The sequence below is a fragment of the Pinus tabuliformis genome, chromosome 7 (assembly GCF_031772625.1).
Source record: "Pinus tabuliformis cultivar Carrire ecotype Pingquan chromosome 7, CPIR1, whole genome shotgun sequence".
NCBI classification, from domain to species: domain Eukaryota; kingdom Viridiplantae; phylum Streptophyta; class Pinopsida; order Pinales; family Pinaceae; genus Pinus; species Pinus tabuliformis.
The window spans coordinates 181219894-181233683 of record NC_142293.1 but is presented as its reverse complement, the minus strand read 5'-3'; the positions used below and the strand labels follow the sequence as shown (position 1 = coordinate 181233683).

The window sequence follows — 13790 nt, the reverse complement described above, 5'->3', positions numbered from 1 at the left end:
AAAAGCCCTAAAAGTTGGCTTTTTGGAAATGATGAAAAAGGATCTCAGACAAGGCTCACGCAACACGCCAAAGCACGATATTAAAATATAATCCTAGACTACGATATAAGTAACGACTAGGAGGCAGCCACGCGACTTGGAACTGGAGGCGAGGACATACAGGAAATAGCGAGACGACGAGTGGGCCTACGATGACTTATGGTCCGACGCCTGGCACGCTTATAGATATAATGTTTTTAATTTCGAAACTGTTCTCGATCTCTTTTAAAAATGGTTATCTTCATTTACATTACAGCATGTAACTATACCCCTTTCTTTCTGTAAACCACAGAAACACCAAAAAAATGGCGGTGAGCGTGTCAGTTTATGGACTCTCCAATTGTTTTAACACCCATTATAATGTTCGCCCATCTCCTCAAAGCGATGGAATTTTATTGCATCTTCGTGCTCATACTTGGCGTGGGAATGGACTTCAGAAGAAAAAACAGCGCCCCCTCAGCGTAGGAGTTCGGTGCAGTAACACTCCGCCAGGTCTATGCATTTAAAATTTTAAGACGACTTCCTGATAGGTTGATTTGAAATATGGTTTTATTTCGAATTTTATTACCACATCTTACAATCATTGTTAAACAAATTTGAATAATAAAACCCTCATGAGCCATGGTATTTAGTGCACCTCATGCCTTACCGAGGGTTATAGTGGACATTTGTCTTTAGGGTAAATTTCATTTGTGCATTTGATTATTCAACGGGAATGGGCTTCGAACCATGTTAGGAGAAACTGAAAATGGGGATTCGAACCGAGATGCGGTGGCCTAAGGTTTTAAGAATAATGAGCAGAGGGCATTATTGGAAAAATTATGTCCCTGAGGGTCCGGAAATAAAGAAATTGAAAATATGGGTGAAAATATCGGCAAACTTAAAAAATACAAAAATGTTCAATTTAAAAAAATATAAAATAGTAACAGCATCATCGCCACATATATGAAAAATAACACTCATAAGATGTCAAGTAATAGTTACATTTGGGCAACGAGGCTGTCTGGCTCATAACGGTAACATCTAGTGAGTAGGAAACATCTAGTCCTAGGCTACTTATATCAGGAAAGGCAATATCTAAAATAATGTATTTAGCTTTTTCTTCTTCAACAACTCGGTAACACCTAGTGAGAAAGGAAACATCTAGTCCTAGGCTACTTATATCAAGAAAGACAATATCTAAAATAATGTATTTAGCTTTTTCTTCTTCAACAACTCACAACATATGAGGCAAGTTTTAGAATATGTATTTGTGATCTCTTTAAAAGGCTATTGAGCCTCATCATAATACACGTGAATGTTAGAGTCCTTTATCTTATCTTGTGTGATTGTGTTTGATTCATTTGTTTTTGAGTCGAGTTTTTGGAAGATCCAACCGAGAGGCGAGGCTTATCTTAGTCCGATCAATTGTAGATCGATTGGTATCAGAGCAAGTTGCTCCTTGTCACCTGATCTATTTTTTTTTATGCTCTAAATTTTTACTACTAGCATCCTCCCTATTTTTCAACCGCTACAGGTTCATGCAAGATTTTAGTTTATTTTCTTAAGCATTATTTCTTCCGCATGCCATCCCATGCTTCCTCAGTCACTCCAACAGTCTCATCTCTATCTCTACAACAACTTATTTCTCACCTCTTTTTGCTCAAATGTTTCCCGCATATGTCAGTTTGTTAATCAAATTTGGAGGGCTTGGTGGTCACTTCCTCTCAGCTATTCAACAAATTGCCACCACACAAAAGAAACACACATAGTTAAGGCCTATCTACTCATTTTTTTGGTCTCAGTTCCTTTGCCTCATCACAACATTTACAACACCCATGACCACTTTTGTTGTAAAAATTTCTGTTTTCCCACCCCGGTCTTTAGTTTCTCCTTATTTCTCCCATGTAGTTAAATGCCCATTCTCATAACCATACATTTAACAGACTGAAAAAAATAAATATTGCTGAAAACACAAATTCTGGAAATTTTTTCAGAATGCTGGAAATTGCAGAATTAAAAATCAGCAATCAAAAACAGCCATTAAAACACATTAAAACACTGATATTTTTGGTCAACTTGACCCTGGAAAAACCCCCTACAACTTTTGGGGAAAACCAGTTTGAGAGCTCTTCTTTATTTCTGAAAATTCCCTTTTTACAGTGAGAATTATTCAGCAAAAAAATCAGCAAGCAAATTTACAACTTATCTCCTTTTCCGTGCTTCACAGCAATCTGGAAATTACAGCAAACAGGACAGCAATAAATGATGTACGGCCTCCGTTTTGTGTGCAGAAAAATCAGTAACCTGCTCCTCGATTTTTGTGCAAAAATCTGCCTTTCACTACGTGCTGAATCAGCTGTACAAATCTGCTCAACTGCTGCCTTGGAATGTGTGCCAAGCTGCTGTCTCCTTCTCCTCCCTGCTCAGAAATCTTGCTCTCCTTCTCCCAATCTGCTCATGAAAGAATGAATGACCTTTTCCTCATTTTCCCCCTTTAATATAACTCCAAGTGACTTTTGGGTGATCTCTAAATCCAATGGCTGAAATAGATTTAGATCAATGGCTGAGATTAAATGCTCATTTAAATCTCACTTTCTATTTTTTAATTCACCCCACTTTAATAAAGACCCACTTAGTCATTTATTTCCAAAGTCACTTTTCCTTTCTAATTTTTCATTTACTTTATAAAAGTTACTTTAAAATTAGACTTAGTAACTTTATCACTTAAAGTCACTTTTAAATTAAATTTAACTTTATAAAATTATAAAGTCACTTTAGGAGAAAAATTAAATTCTTTTGGACACTTTTCCCTAGGCCAAAGATCAAAGCCTAAGGGAACCACCTGTCCTCCGGTACCAAATTTCAACACTCCCTCTTACCGAGGAAGGTGTTCCTCACCACACCCATCTTGTCCCTGAAGTAGACATGCTTGCCCCGTGGTAAGGCTTTGGTAAGAATATCTGCAACCTGCTCATCAGTGGAAATATACTCAAGCTTCACAGCTCCCTTCTGAACATAGTCTCTGATGAAATGATATCTGATCCCGATATGCTTTGACCTGTCATGAAATACTGGATTCTCCGTGAGTTTAATGCAACTCTGATTATCACAGTAAATCACTGAAGGTCTCAACGGCTGACCAAATAAGCCAAACAACATCTTGCGAAGCCAGATAGCCTCACAACTAGCTAGACTGGCTGCCATATACTCTGCTTCCGCTGAACTCAGTGCTACTGACTGCTGCTTCCGGCTGAACCATGACATTACTGCTGAACCCAACCCAAAACAGCACCCTGAAGTGCTCTTCCTATCAGAAGCACAACCTGCCCAATCAGAATCAGTGTATCCTGCCAATCTCACTCCATCTCTCTTCCTGTAGTCCAGACCATAATCCACTGTCCCCTGCAAGTACCGCAAAATGTGTTTTGCAGCCACCCAGTGAACCTTCCTAGGCTCACACATAAACTAACTCGTCATGTTGACTGCAAAACAGAGATCTGGTCTAGTGTTGACCAAATACATCAAGGAACCAATCAGCTGCCTGTACAATGTGGGATCCACCAACTCGGAATCCGAAGCATGAAGCTTCTTCCAGTTGGTGATCATCGGTGTTGACATGGGTCTACAATCCTCCATGTGGAATCTGCTAAGGATGTCCACAATATACTTCCCCTGCCCCAGAAAGAAATGCCCCTCCTCCTGCCACACCTCCAAACCCAAAAAGTAATGCATCAAGCCGATGTCCTTCATCTCAAACTCCGCCGCAAGATCTCTCTTGCAGTGCTCTATGAGTCTCTCTGCACCTGTAATGATCAAGTCATCCACATACAACACCAGAATGAGAGGCTCCTCACCAATCACAATAAAGTAAAGGTTCGGATCTGCCTCACTCTTTGTGAAACCCATCCCCTGCAAGTATGCATCTATCCTGGAGTACCAAGCTCTGGGAGCTTGCTTCAGGCCATAAAGGGCCTTCTTCAATTTGCACACATGGGACTCCTTCCCATGCACCTCAAAGCCCTGTGGCTGTTCAATGTACACCTCCTCCTGTATGAAGCCATTGAGAAATGCGGTCTTCACATCCATTTGGTGGATCTTCCAACCCATCTCTGCTGCTATCGATATAATGGAGCGGATCGAAGTATATCGAGCCACGGGAGCGAAAGTCTCCTCATAATCAACTCCCTCTACCTGGGAGAACCCTCTAGCCACAAACCTCGCTTTGAATTTCTCAATGCTGCCATCTGCAGCATGCTTTACCTTGTAAAGCCATCTGGAAGTAACCACGGATTTGCCCTCAGGCCTCGGCACCACCTCCCAAACATCATTCTTCATGATAGAAGAATACTCCTCCTGCATGGCCTCTCTCCAGACCTGCTGGCTAGCTGCCTCCTCATAGCTAGAAGGCTCAGAGTCAAGGATGTTGGTAACCATCGCCATATAGCTACAAAACCTCTCAGGTGGTTTACTCTCTCTGACCGGCCTCTTCGGCTCAGCAACAGATGTGGCATCTCTCAAGGTGTCCTGAAGCCACTTGGGCTTCCTCTTCCCTGAGCATGCTTCTCCCATAGGAGAATGAAACTCCTCCTCCTCATCACCATCAGTAGCCTGAACTCCTGACTGTCTGTCTGCTGTCCTCCTGCCTGCACCTGAACCTGTAGAAGCTGAGGTACCGTGTGAACTGTCCATCAGTGGACTCCCTAGTGAACTGCTCTGCATGCTGCCCGGAGCACCACCCCTCTGGCTCGGCGAGCCACTGCTCACTGATGGACCTGACATCCTCATGGATGTACCTCCGGATCCTCCTGATCCCTGCCCACTGGATCCCTGCGACTGACTCAACTGCTGCTGAGGGTCTGGCTGATCCAGATACTCTAACTCCCGTGACCTCCTAAAGGCCCTGTCCTCCTCGAACTTCACATCCCGTCTGACAACAACTCTCCTCTGTGCAGGAATGTAAATCCGAAAGGCCTTTGAGGTCTCACTGTAGCCCACAAAGATACCCTTCTTTGCGGTGGGCTCTAGTTTGGTCCTCTTCTCCTTGGGTATATAGGAGTATGTAATGCATCCAAAGATATGAAGATGACCAATATCAGGCTTCTTCCCAGAGAAAGCCTCCTCCGGAGTCATGTGCCCCAAGGCACGATGCGGACTCCTGTTCTGCAAGTAAACAGCTGTGTTGCAGGTCTCTGCCCACAAGAACAATGGCAACCCCTGATCATGTAACATGGCTTTGGCAGCCCCTATGATGGATCTGTTCTTCCTCTCTGCAACCCCGTTCTGCTGGGGGTTGTAAGGAACAGTGAACTCCCTCCTAATGCCTGCCTCCGCACAATAGTCAACAAACTCTCCAAGGGTGTACTCTCCTCCATTGTCCGACCTCAAGGACTTGATCTTTCGACCTGTCTGAGTCTCCACAAGAGCTCTGAACTCCTGAAACCGCTTGAAGACCTCACTCTTGGTCTTCAAAAAATAAATCCAGGTCCTCCTGGAGTGATCATCAATGAATAAAACATAGTACTCATATCCACTCAAGGAAACATGAGACATCCGACCGTTCACATCGGAATGAATCAAATCAAGTATCCCCGTCGCTCTGCTGTCACTGCTGGGAAAAGGGGATTTGGCAAACTTGCCCATCGCACAACCTCTGCAAGTATCAAAGTGATCAGTACTGAAATCTGGCACACCTGTAGTGATCTCCCGCAATGTCCTCAAGGCTCCATGATACATATGTCCCATCCTGCGGTGCCAAATCTCACACAGCTCAGAACTGCTAGCTCTGTTGTCGGTACTACTGCTCAATGCCAAAAGGGGTTGGAATGCAAACTTGTACACCTTTGCATGGCGTACACCTATCACTCTAGCTGAATCAGCTGGAGTGCCCCTGGGATACATCAACACCTGTCCTCCCCTGAACAGTACCTCATATCCTCTGTCCTCCAAAGCTGAGACGGATATGAGGTTCTTCCTCATCCCTGGCACATAAAGAACCTCTGACACCTTCAGGGGAGGTTTGGACTCCCTCTGAAATGTCACTGTCCCCACCCCGACTGCTCTAACAACTCTGTCATCACCGAGTACTACCTCAATATCAGTGCCACTCTTTGAAAGCTCTGAGAAGTACTCACGGACTCCTGTCATATGACGTGAAGCCCCACTGTCCACATACCAGATACCTGAAGATGCTCCGCTAATCGAGGGAAAAGCATGCTCCCTCTGAACCTGTGTAGCAGGTAATCCTGCACTAGAGGACTCACACGTAGTGAACGCAAACTCTCGGTCAAAACGACCAGCAAAGTCCTCAATCTCTGCTGAAGCTGCCACGTCCTGGTTCTTCCCCTTCTTCTTCTTCTTCTCCGGACACACAACTGCATAGTGTCCTATCTTTTGACAATTCCAACACTTCACCTTGGAATAGTCCTTCTGTGTGTTCCCCTGTTTACTTTTACCTTTGCCTTTGCCCCCACCACTGCTTGTGGAAGCCTGCTTCTTCCCTTTGCCTTTCTTGCCTCCTGCCACCAGTGCTACGTCCTCATCCTGCTCAACTGGCTTGGCTGCCCCAAGCTGTCATTTCCTGATCTCTGTCTGAATGCAATCATCCCAAAACCTCTCCCATGTGGGAAGGGTCTCACGTGCACAAACCCCATCAGCAAAGTTCAACCATGAACGGGGGAGGCCATTCACTGCAATCCGCACCAACTCAGTGGGTGGAATGGCCTCTCCAATCGCTGCCAACTCATCTCTCACATTGGTAATCTTTGTGAGATATCCAGCTGCACTATCATTACCCATCTTAATGTTCTTCAGCTTCTCCTTCAGGACCATCTTCCGGTTCTCATTGGTACTCTGGTAGACATTGGACAATGCTGTCCACATCTCATGGGCATTGCTCTTTCCTCTCACATGAGGAATGCAATGGTCTTTGATTCCGTCTAGAATCAGCCTCTTACCCTTATTGTTCTTCTTTTTATACTCAGCCAACTGAGTAACATCAGTGGGCACAACAACAGGGTTCTGTGCGGTATGCACCATGATATCCCAGACTTCTGCCTCCTCAAAGATACTCTGCATTCTCTCCTTCCAAACGCTGTAATTTATATGCCCATCCAACCTATCCTCCACCCTCAATCCCAATGACATTCTGCTGTCCTAAAACTGAAAAATAACACTGCTGTAGTAAAGATAAAACTGCTGTTTATGAAAAATCAGCTTGCTGGAATTTTCTGAGTGAAAAATCAGCAACTGTAATTTTTCCTTTTGCTGTCCCAAACTGCCCTTCAGCACTCAAGCTCCGATACCATGTAAAAATTTCTGTTTTCCCACCCCGGTTTTCAGTTTCTCCTTATTTCTCCCATGTAGTTAAATGCCCATTCCCATAACCATACATTTAACAGACTGAAAAAAATAAATATTGCTGAAAACACAAATTCTGGAAATTTTTTCAGAATGCTGGAAATTGCAGAATTAAAAATCAGCAATCAAAAACAGCCATTAAAACACATTAAAACCAATGTTTTACAACTCGGACTCGGACTCCGACTCGGCCGAGGATCGACTCCGACTTCGACTCCGACTCGGTAATGACTCGGCCGGCTCGATTTCAATGACTCGGTCGTTGTAAAAAATACATTAAATATTTTTTTTTTTTATAAAAAAACATAATTTTAAAGATTTTCATTCAAGTTTCCAAACACACAACATTATAATATACATGGAAGGCAACATATGATCAAAGTAGGCTCATGAACCAATCCATTATATCAAAATGGTACCCAATGGCAATAGTAAATACATAGTCAACTGTAGTCTGTCATACATGATCAAAGACTCAAGAGTCAAAACAAAATACAAATAACCAAGGAGGCTAGTAGCTACTGCCAGAGGAGCCAAGATCATCTCGACCAATCTCTGGATCATCATCATCAGAGTCAGACAAGGGGCCCCATGGCTCCTCCTCATCATCATCGTCTCCAACTGCAACTGTAGAAGTGGTGCCAGTACCACTAGGCTGTGCAGCAGATGCAAGCTGAGATAGAGTACAAATGCGGCTGCGCTTTTGTCGTGGCTGAGTAGAGGAAGGCGAAGCACCTACAACTGGAGTCCTACTAGCTGGCTGTGAGACTGAGGCTGGTGGATCGGGATCTGCATTCAACTGAACAGGCTGCAGTGGATGTTGAACATCAAGTTGATCAATCTCAAGATCCTCATCAGGATCAAACTCTGGTAGACGACTCTCCACTACCCAATCTGATGTTGGATCAATGTCTTCCAACACAATGGGATCTGAATCAGGTCTTTTGTTCAGCAATTGGTTCCGTCTGAGCCGAAGGTTGTATTGGACAAAAACTAGATCATTCAACCGTTTTTGCTCCAAACGGTTTCTCTTCTTTGTGTGAATCCTCTCAAAGACAGACCAATTGCGCTCACACCCAGATGCACTGCAAGTTTGACTCAAAATACGAATTGCAAACCTTTGCAATTCAGGGCACTGACCACCAAAGGCCTCCCACCATTGTGCTGCAAAAAACATAGGAGTGTAATGAATTATGAGTTAGATGAAGGCTGAAGCTCAACAAAATTACAAATTATATCTAACTTTCAAATTATAAATGATTTAACAAACTTTAATAAAAAAAGTAAAACCATTAAGAAATTGAAAATTGAATTTTTTGTTTACCTGGCTCATCTGCTTCTCTTGCAATCTTTGCTAGGTTCTTCCCAAAGGTACCTGTTGCATTGCTGAAGGATGTGACCTGCTGATGTATCAGCAGCTGATCAGACTCCGATGGGACCATGCGCTCAATGCAGTCAACCAGTCCATCTCTGACCTCCCCCCTCAAAGCTCCTGACTCCTTAGCTTTATAATGATACCGTGGGTTCAAAAAATACCCAGCTGCATGTATAGGGCGATGGAGTTGATTGTTCCATCTTTCATCAATGATTGCCCAAATGGGCCCATACTTTGCCACTCTATCTTTGTATGCTGTCTTTATTTGCTCCTTTGCTTGATCCATAGCCTCATAAATGAAGCCCATAGCCAACCTTTCCCCATCCACCAACCGCAACACCTTAACTAGTGGCTCAGCAAGCTTCACAATCTCTGCTGCCTTTCTCCAAAAAGTTTCATCATGGACTTTCCTTTTCAATTCTCTGCCTTCTGGTTTGTTAGACCAACTGCTTTGATTCCATTCATCACTGGAAAACATCTTTTGCAAGTTTCTATGTTGGGAAAGCATAGATTGCAATGTCAAAAAATGTGTAGCAAATCTAGTGATGGCAGGCCTAATAATATCCTTGCCTCCAGTGTGTTTCCTCATGAGACTCAAAACCAGTGTATGATTGTAGATAAATTTTGTTATGCTTTTGGCATTATCTACAGTGTTTCTGACCCAATCTAATTTTCCAATATCCTCAAGCATGAGGTCTATGCAATGTGCAGCGCATGGGGTCCAAAAGATGGTCTTGTGTTTTTCCTCTAACAGTCTACCAGCAAGAACATAGTTAGAGGCATTGTCTGTGATGATTTGAACAACATTAGCCACCCCCACATCCTCAATAACCTCATCCAATAGCTGAAACAACAAGTGGCCATCTTTTACCTTATCAGATGCATCAACTGATTTTAAAAACATGGTTCCCTGTGGGCAGAAGACAAGAAAGTTTATGATGGTACGGTTTCTTTGATCAGTCCATCCATCTGACATGATGGTACACCCTGTTCTTGCCCATGATTCCTTGAAATCTTGCAAATACTCATTAATTGATTGAATTTCTTTCTGCAAACGAAACCCCCTTAGCTCTTGCATAGTAGGGCCTTTGAAGCCTTTTCCAGCAGCATGTATGGCCTCAAACATAGGCTCATAATATGGTGAACGAGCAGCATTAAAGGGGATATCAGCATCATACCACCATCTAGCTATGTAGTCACAAGCAGTCTCCCTCAATTCTTTCTTCCAATGGTCATCTAAAGTGGGCTGAGCAAGACCTTTACTAATACTAACTTCAGGACCATGTGCATCTGATGGAGAGGAGCCTGAGTGAGTGAAAAAACTTTTGATAGTCCCATCACCCTTCATTCTACCCTTTCCCTTATCTTGAACAGAAGCAAAAGAGGGAGGAACATAACGGAAAGGGTTTGATGCATCAGTTTGAGGGATAGAGGAAGAACCCTCAAACTCATAGTGGGGGTTGGCAGCCATCATTCTTTGTATCTCCCTCTTCCTCCCAATTTCAGCCTGTATCTCTTTTTGCCTAGTCTTTTCTTCTTTAAATTTTTCAAAGTTTTCCAGCAAATTCTTTCTAATCTCCCCAATTTGATCAGAGGGACATGCAGTAATATTGCCTTTAATCCCTGCCAAGTGTTGTTTCAACCTATGAATCCCCCCAGGACCTGACTTAATTTTCCTATGGCAAAACTTGCAACACATCTCACTATCAACCATTTCAACATATGCCCAAGCAGGATCTTTTGCTCTAGGTGCCATTTTTTGACTAGGAAAACAATCTGAAAATGAAAAATAAAAATAAAAATTGATTCAATGTTCATTTATTTGACTAAAAACACTCTCTAAGCTATCTTGATATGCACCTAAAATTTACTAAGTAAAAACAGATTTATAGAGGTGGAAAAAAATACCTCCAGGCACAAACTGCCTCCTCAAGCTTGCTCCAAGAATCAGCTCCTCAATGCTGCTCCAAATGGCTGCCCAAGAAGCTCCTCACTCCAGCTACAATGCTCCTCCAAGACTCCTCACTGCTGCTCCAAAACAAGCTCAAGAACTGCTCACTAACTCTCAAAGAAGACTCTCACTCAAATGCATAAGACTGCTGTGAGTGAAATGAGAGCATTTGGCTGTCTTAAATAGAGTTTGGGAGGGGGAAATGGACCCCAAAAGCATTTAACAATCTACCATTACCCTTTGGAATCCACAAACCCTACTTAACTTTACCAAAAAACAGCAAAAAAGTGAATTTAATTCATAAAATACGCTGCCCAGCCGTGCTTTTAATGACTCGGCCGAGTCAATACGGACCCGGCCGGGTTGACCGAGTCAGCTATGACTCGGTCAGCCGAGCCGGGTTGCTGGCCGGGTCAGTGTTTTGGGGTTTGACTCGGTCCGAAACGGCCGTTTCGGTTTCAACTCGGCCGAGTTGTAAAACAATGATTAAAACACTGATATTTTTGGTCAACTTGACCCTGGAAAAACCCCCTACAACTCTTGGGGAAAACCAGTTTGAGAGCTCTTCCTTATTTCTGAAAATTCCCTTTTTACAGTGAGAATTATTCAGTAAAAAAAACAGCAAGCAAATTTACAACTTATCTCCTTTCCCGTGCCTCACAGCAATCTGGAAATTACAGCAAACAGGACAGCAATAAATGCTGTACGGCCTCCGTTTTGTGTGCAGAAAAATCAGCAACCTGCTCCTCGATTTTTGTGCAAAAATCTGCCTTTCACTATGTGCTGAATCAGCTGTACAAATCTGCTCAACTGCTGCCTTGGAATGTGTGCCAAGCTGCTGTCTCCTTCTCCTCCCTGCTCAGAAATCTCTCTTGCTCTCTTGCTCTCCTTCTCCCAATCTGCTCATGAAAGAATGAATGACCTTTTCCTCCTTTAATATAACTCCAAGTGACTTTTGGGTGATCCAAGTGACTTTTGGGTGATCTCTAAATCCAATGGCTGAAATAGATTTAGATCAATGGCTGAGATCAAATGCTCATTTAAATCTCACTTTCTATTTTTTAATTCACCCCACTTTAATAAAGACCCACTTAGTCATTTATTTCCAAAGTCACTTTTCCTTTCTAATTTTTCATTTACTTTATAAAAGTTACTTTAAAATTAGACTTAGTAACTTTATCACTTAAAGTCACTTTTAAATTAAATTTAACTTTATAAAATTATAAAGTCACTTTAGGAGAAAAATTAAATTCTTTTGGACACTTTTCCCTAGGCCAAAGATCAAAGCCTAAGGGAACCACCTGTCCTCCGGTACCAAATTTCAACATTTGTTACAAGTCTGCAACACATCTATAGTTCAAGTATATATCTGTGTGGCCTGGTTCCATACCCCACCCAGAATCCATGAGTTTTTATATCAGGAGCAACATTCAGAGTGGGTTCCTTTTGGAGATGTGCCCTCCCACCCTGCTTTTGTAGGCACCTGCTTCACATTCATCGGTGTCAGCATAACAACATCTGACTTGGTTTCATTTGGAGACGTGCCCTCCCACCCCAGGCTATGTAGGCACTTGCTACTTCATCAACAGTTAGCATCACATCACATCAACTTTAGCAACATCTGGCTTGGGTTCATTTGGAGATGTACCCTCCTACCCCAGGCTATGTAGGCACTTGCTACTTCATCAACAATCAACATCACTTCAAATCAACTCCAACAACATCCAAAAATCATATTAGCCATGGCTTCACACTTAATTTCCAACAATTTAATAGAATAAACAATTTAATCTGAAAATTTCCAACCTGTTGTGCTTCTTGGTGTGTAACTTTTCAAACACATTCAAGTTGTGTTCACAACCTCAAGAACTACAAGGTTAGCTAAACACCCAAATGCCAAGTCTTTGTAAATTGGGTACCCTAGGGCAGTGGGGAAAATGAAAGTAGTGGCAAAGTGTGTGTTGCAGGATGCACCAACTCCTTGTTCTTGTGAATTTTCTCATTAGACTTAGAACTTGTGCATAATCATATAAAGTATTTGATGCTCTTAGCTAATTCGCTAATATCCTCGATATAATAAATTTTGCTTATGTCCTCTCGAATCAAATCAATGCAATGGTTAGAACAAGGTGTCCAAAACAAGGTTGGATACCTCATCACAAGCAACCTACAAACGACATATTTAGCAATGTTATCTATTACAATTTGGACAACCTGATGCACACCTATCACTTGGATGAACCTATCCAACAACTCACATAACTCACATAATAATGCCGTGTCTTTAACATATACAAATGCATTGAAATGTTTGCCGAACCCAACACTTGGTATTTGGTTCCTAACAATTATTAACTGAACAAATACACAACTAAGTTCCTAACACAAGAAATATTTAGCAGAAGCAAAATTATTCGATCTTAATCACATACACATAAACAAATTTCTGCCCAATCGACAGTTCTTCATTAATAAATTAATCACATAACTTGGGCTCTTGTCTTGGGATAGTGGCCCATTGAGACAATAGAAATCACACAATTGATCACTAGCCTTTGTACACTCTCTCGGACCTAGCACAGCTCATTGAGAAGCCTCTTTCAATCTTGTGTTGTTGTTGTGTTTTAGCCTTAACACTTAGGCTCAATTTATAACTTTCCTAAGCTAAGATTGATGACTAAAATTAGCTCGTCAAGTTAATTAAAGATAAGTGACTTAACTTTAGTTAGCTATCCTATCTTTAGCTTTCTTTACATACCCAAGTACAAATCATAAATTAGCTTGCTTTACATGCACATCTTATGCATGTCACATGCAAAACATCTGCATGCGTGCAACTCACTTGCACACTTTGCATGTCGCATGCAAGCTCCTAAAGAGGAAAATCAAGGTCCTTCTAGTCAAGACACAAGGTTAGAAGTACCTTCCGAGCTACAAAACTCAACACTCCCTCTTAGTGAGGGAGGTACTTCTAGAAGAACCTCCTCCACCTGGATCTGTCTCCAACACCACCACATTATCCACTGCTGTAGCTGCTCCCTTTGAACTAGAAGACTTCCCTGCTACCTGCTTCAGAATCTAATCTGA

General features: G+C 42.3%; 1 protein-coding gene across 1 annotated transcript in view; it reads left to right on the top strand.

Annotated features, from left to right (window-relative positions):
* Positions 1-261: 261 nt before the first annotated feature.
* Positions 262-13790, top strand: part of LOC149246452 (uncharacterized) — a 170998-nt gene continuing 157469 nt past the window's right edge. Inside the window, exon 1 of the mRNA XM_089457913.1 lies at positions 262-531. Coding sequence (XP_089314039.1) covers positions 345-531 — 187 coding nt within the window. The 5' untranslated portion in view covers positions 262-344. The remainder of the gene's footprint in view (positions 532-13790) is intronic.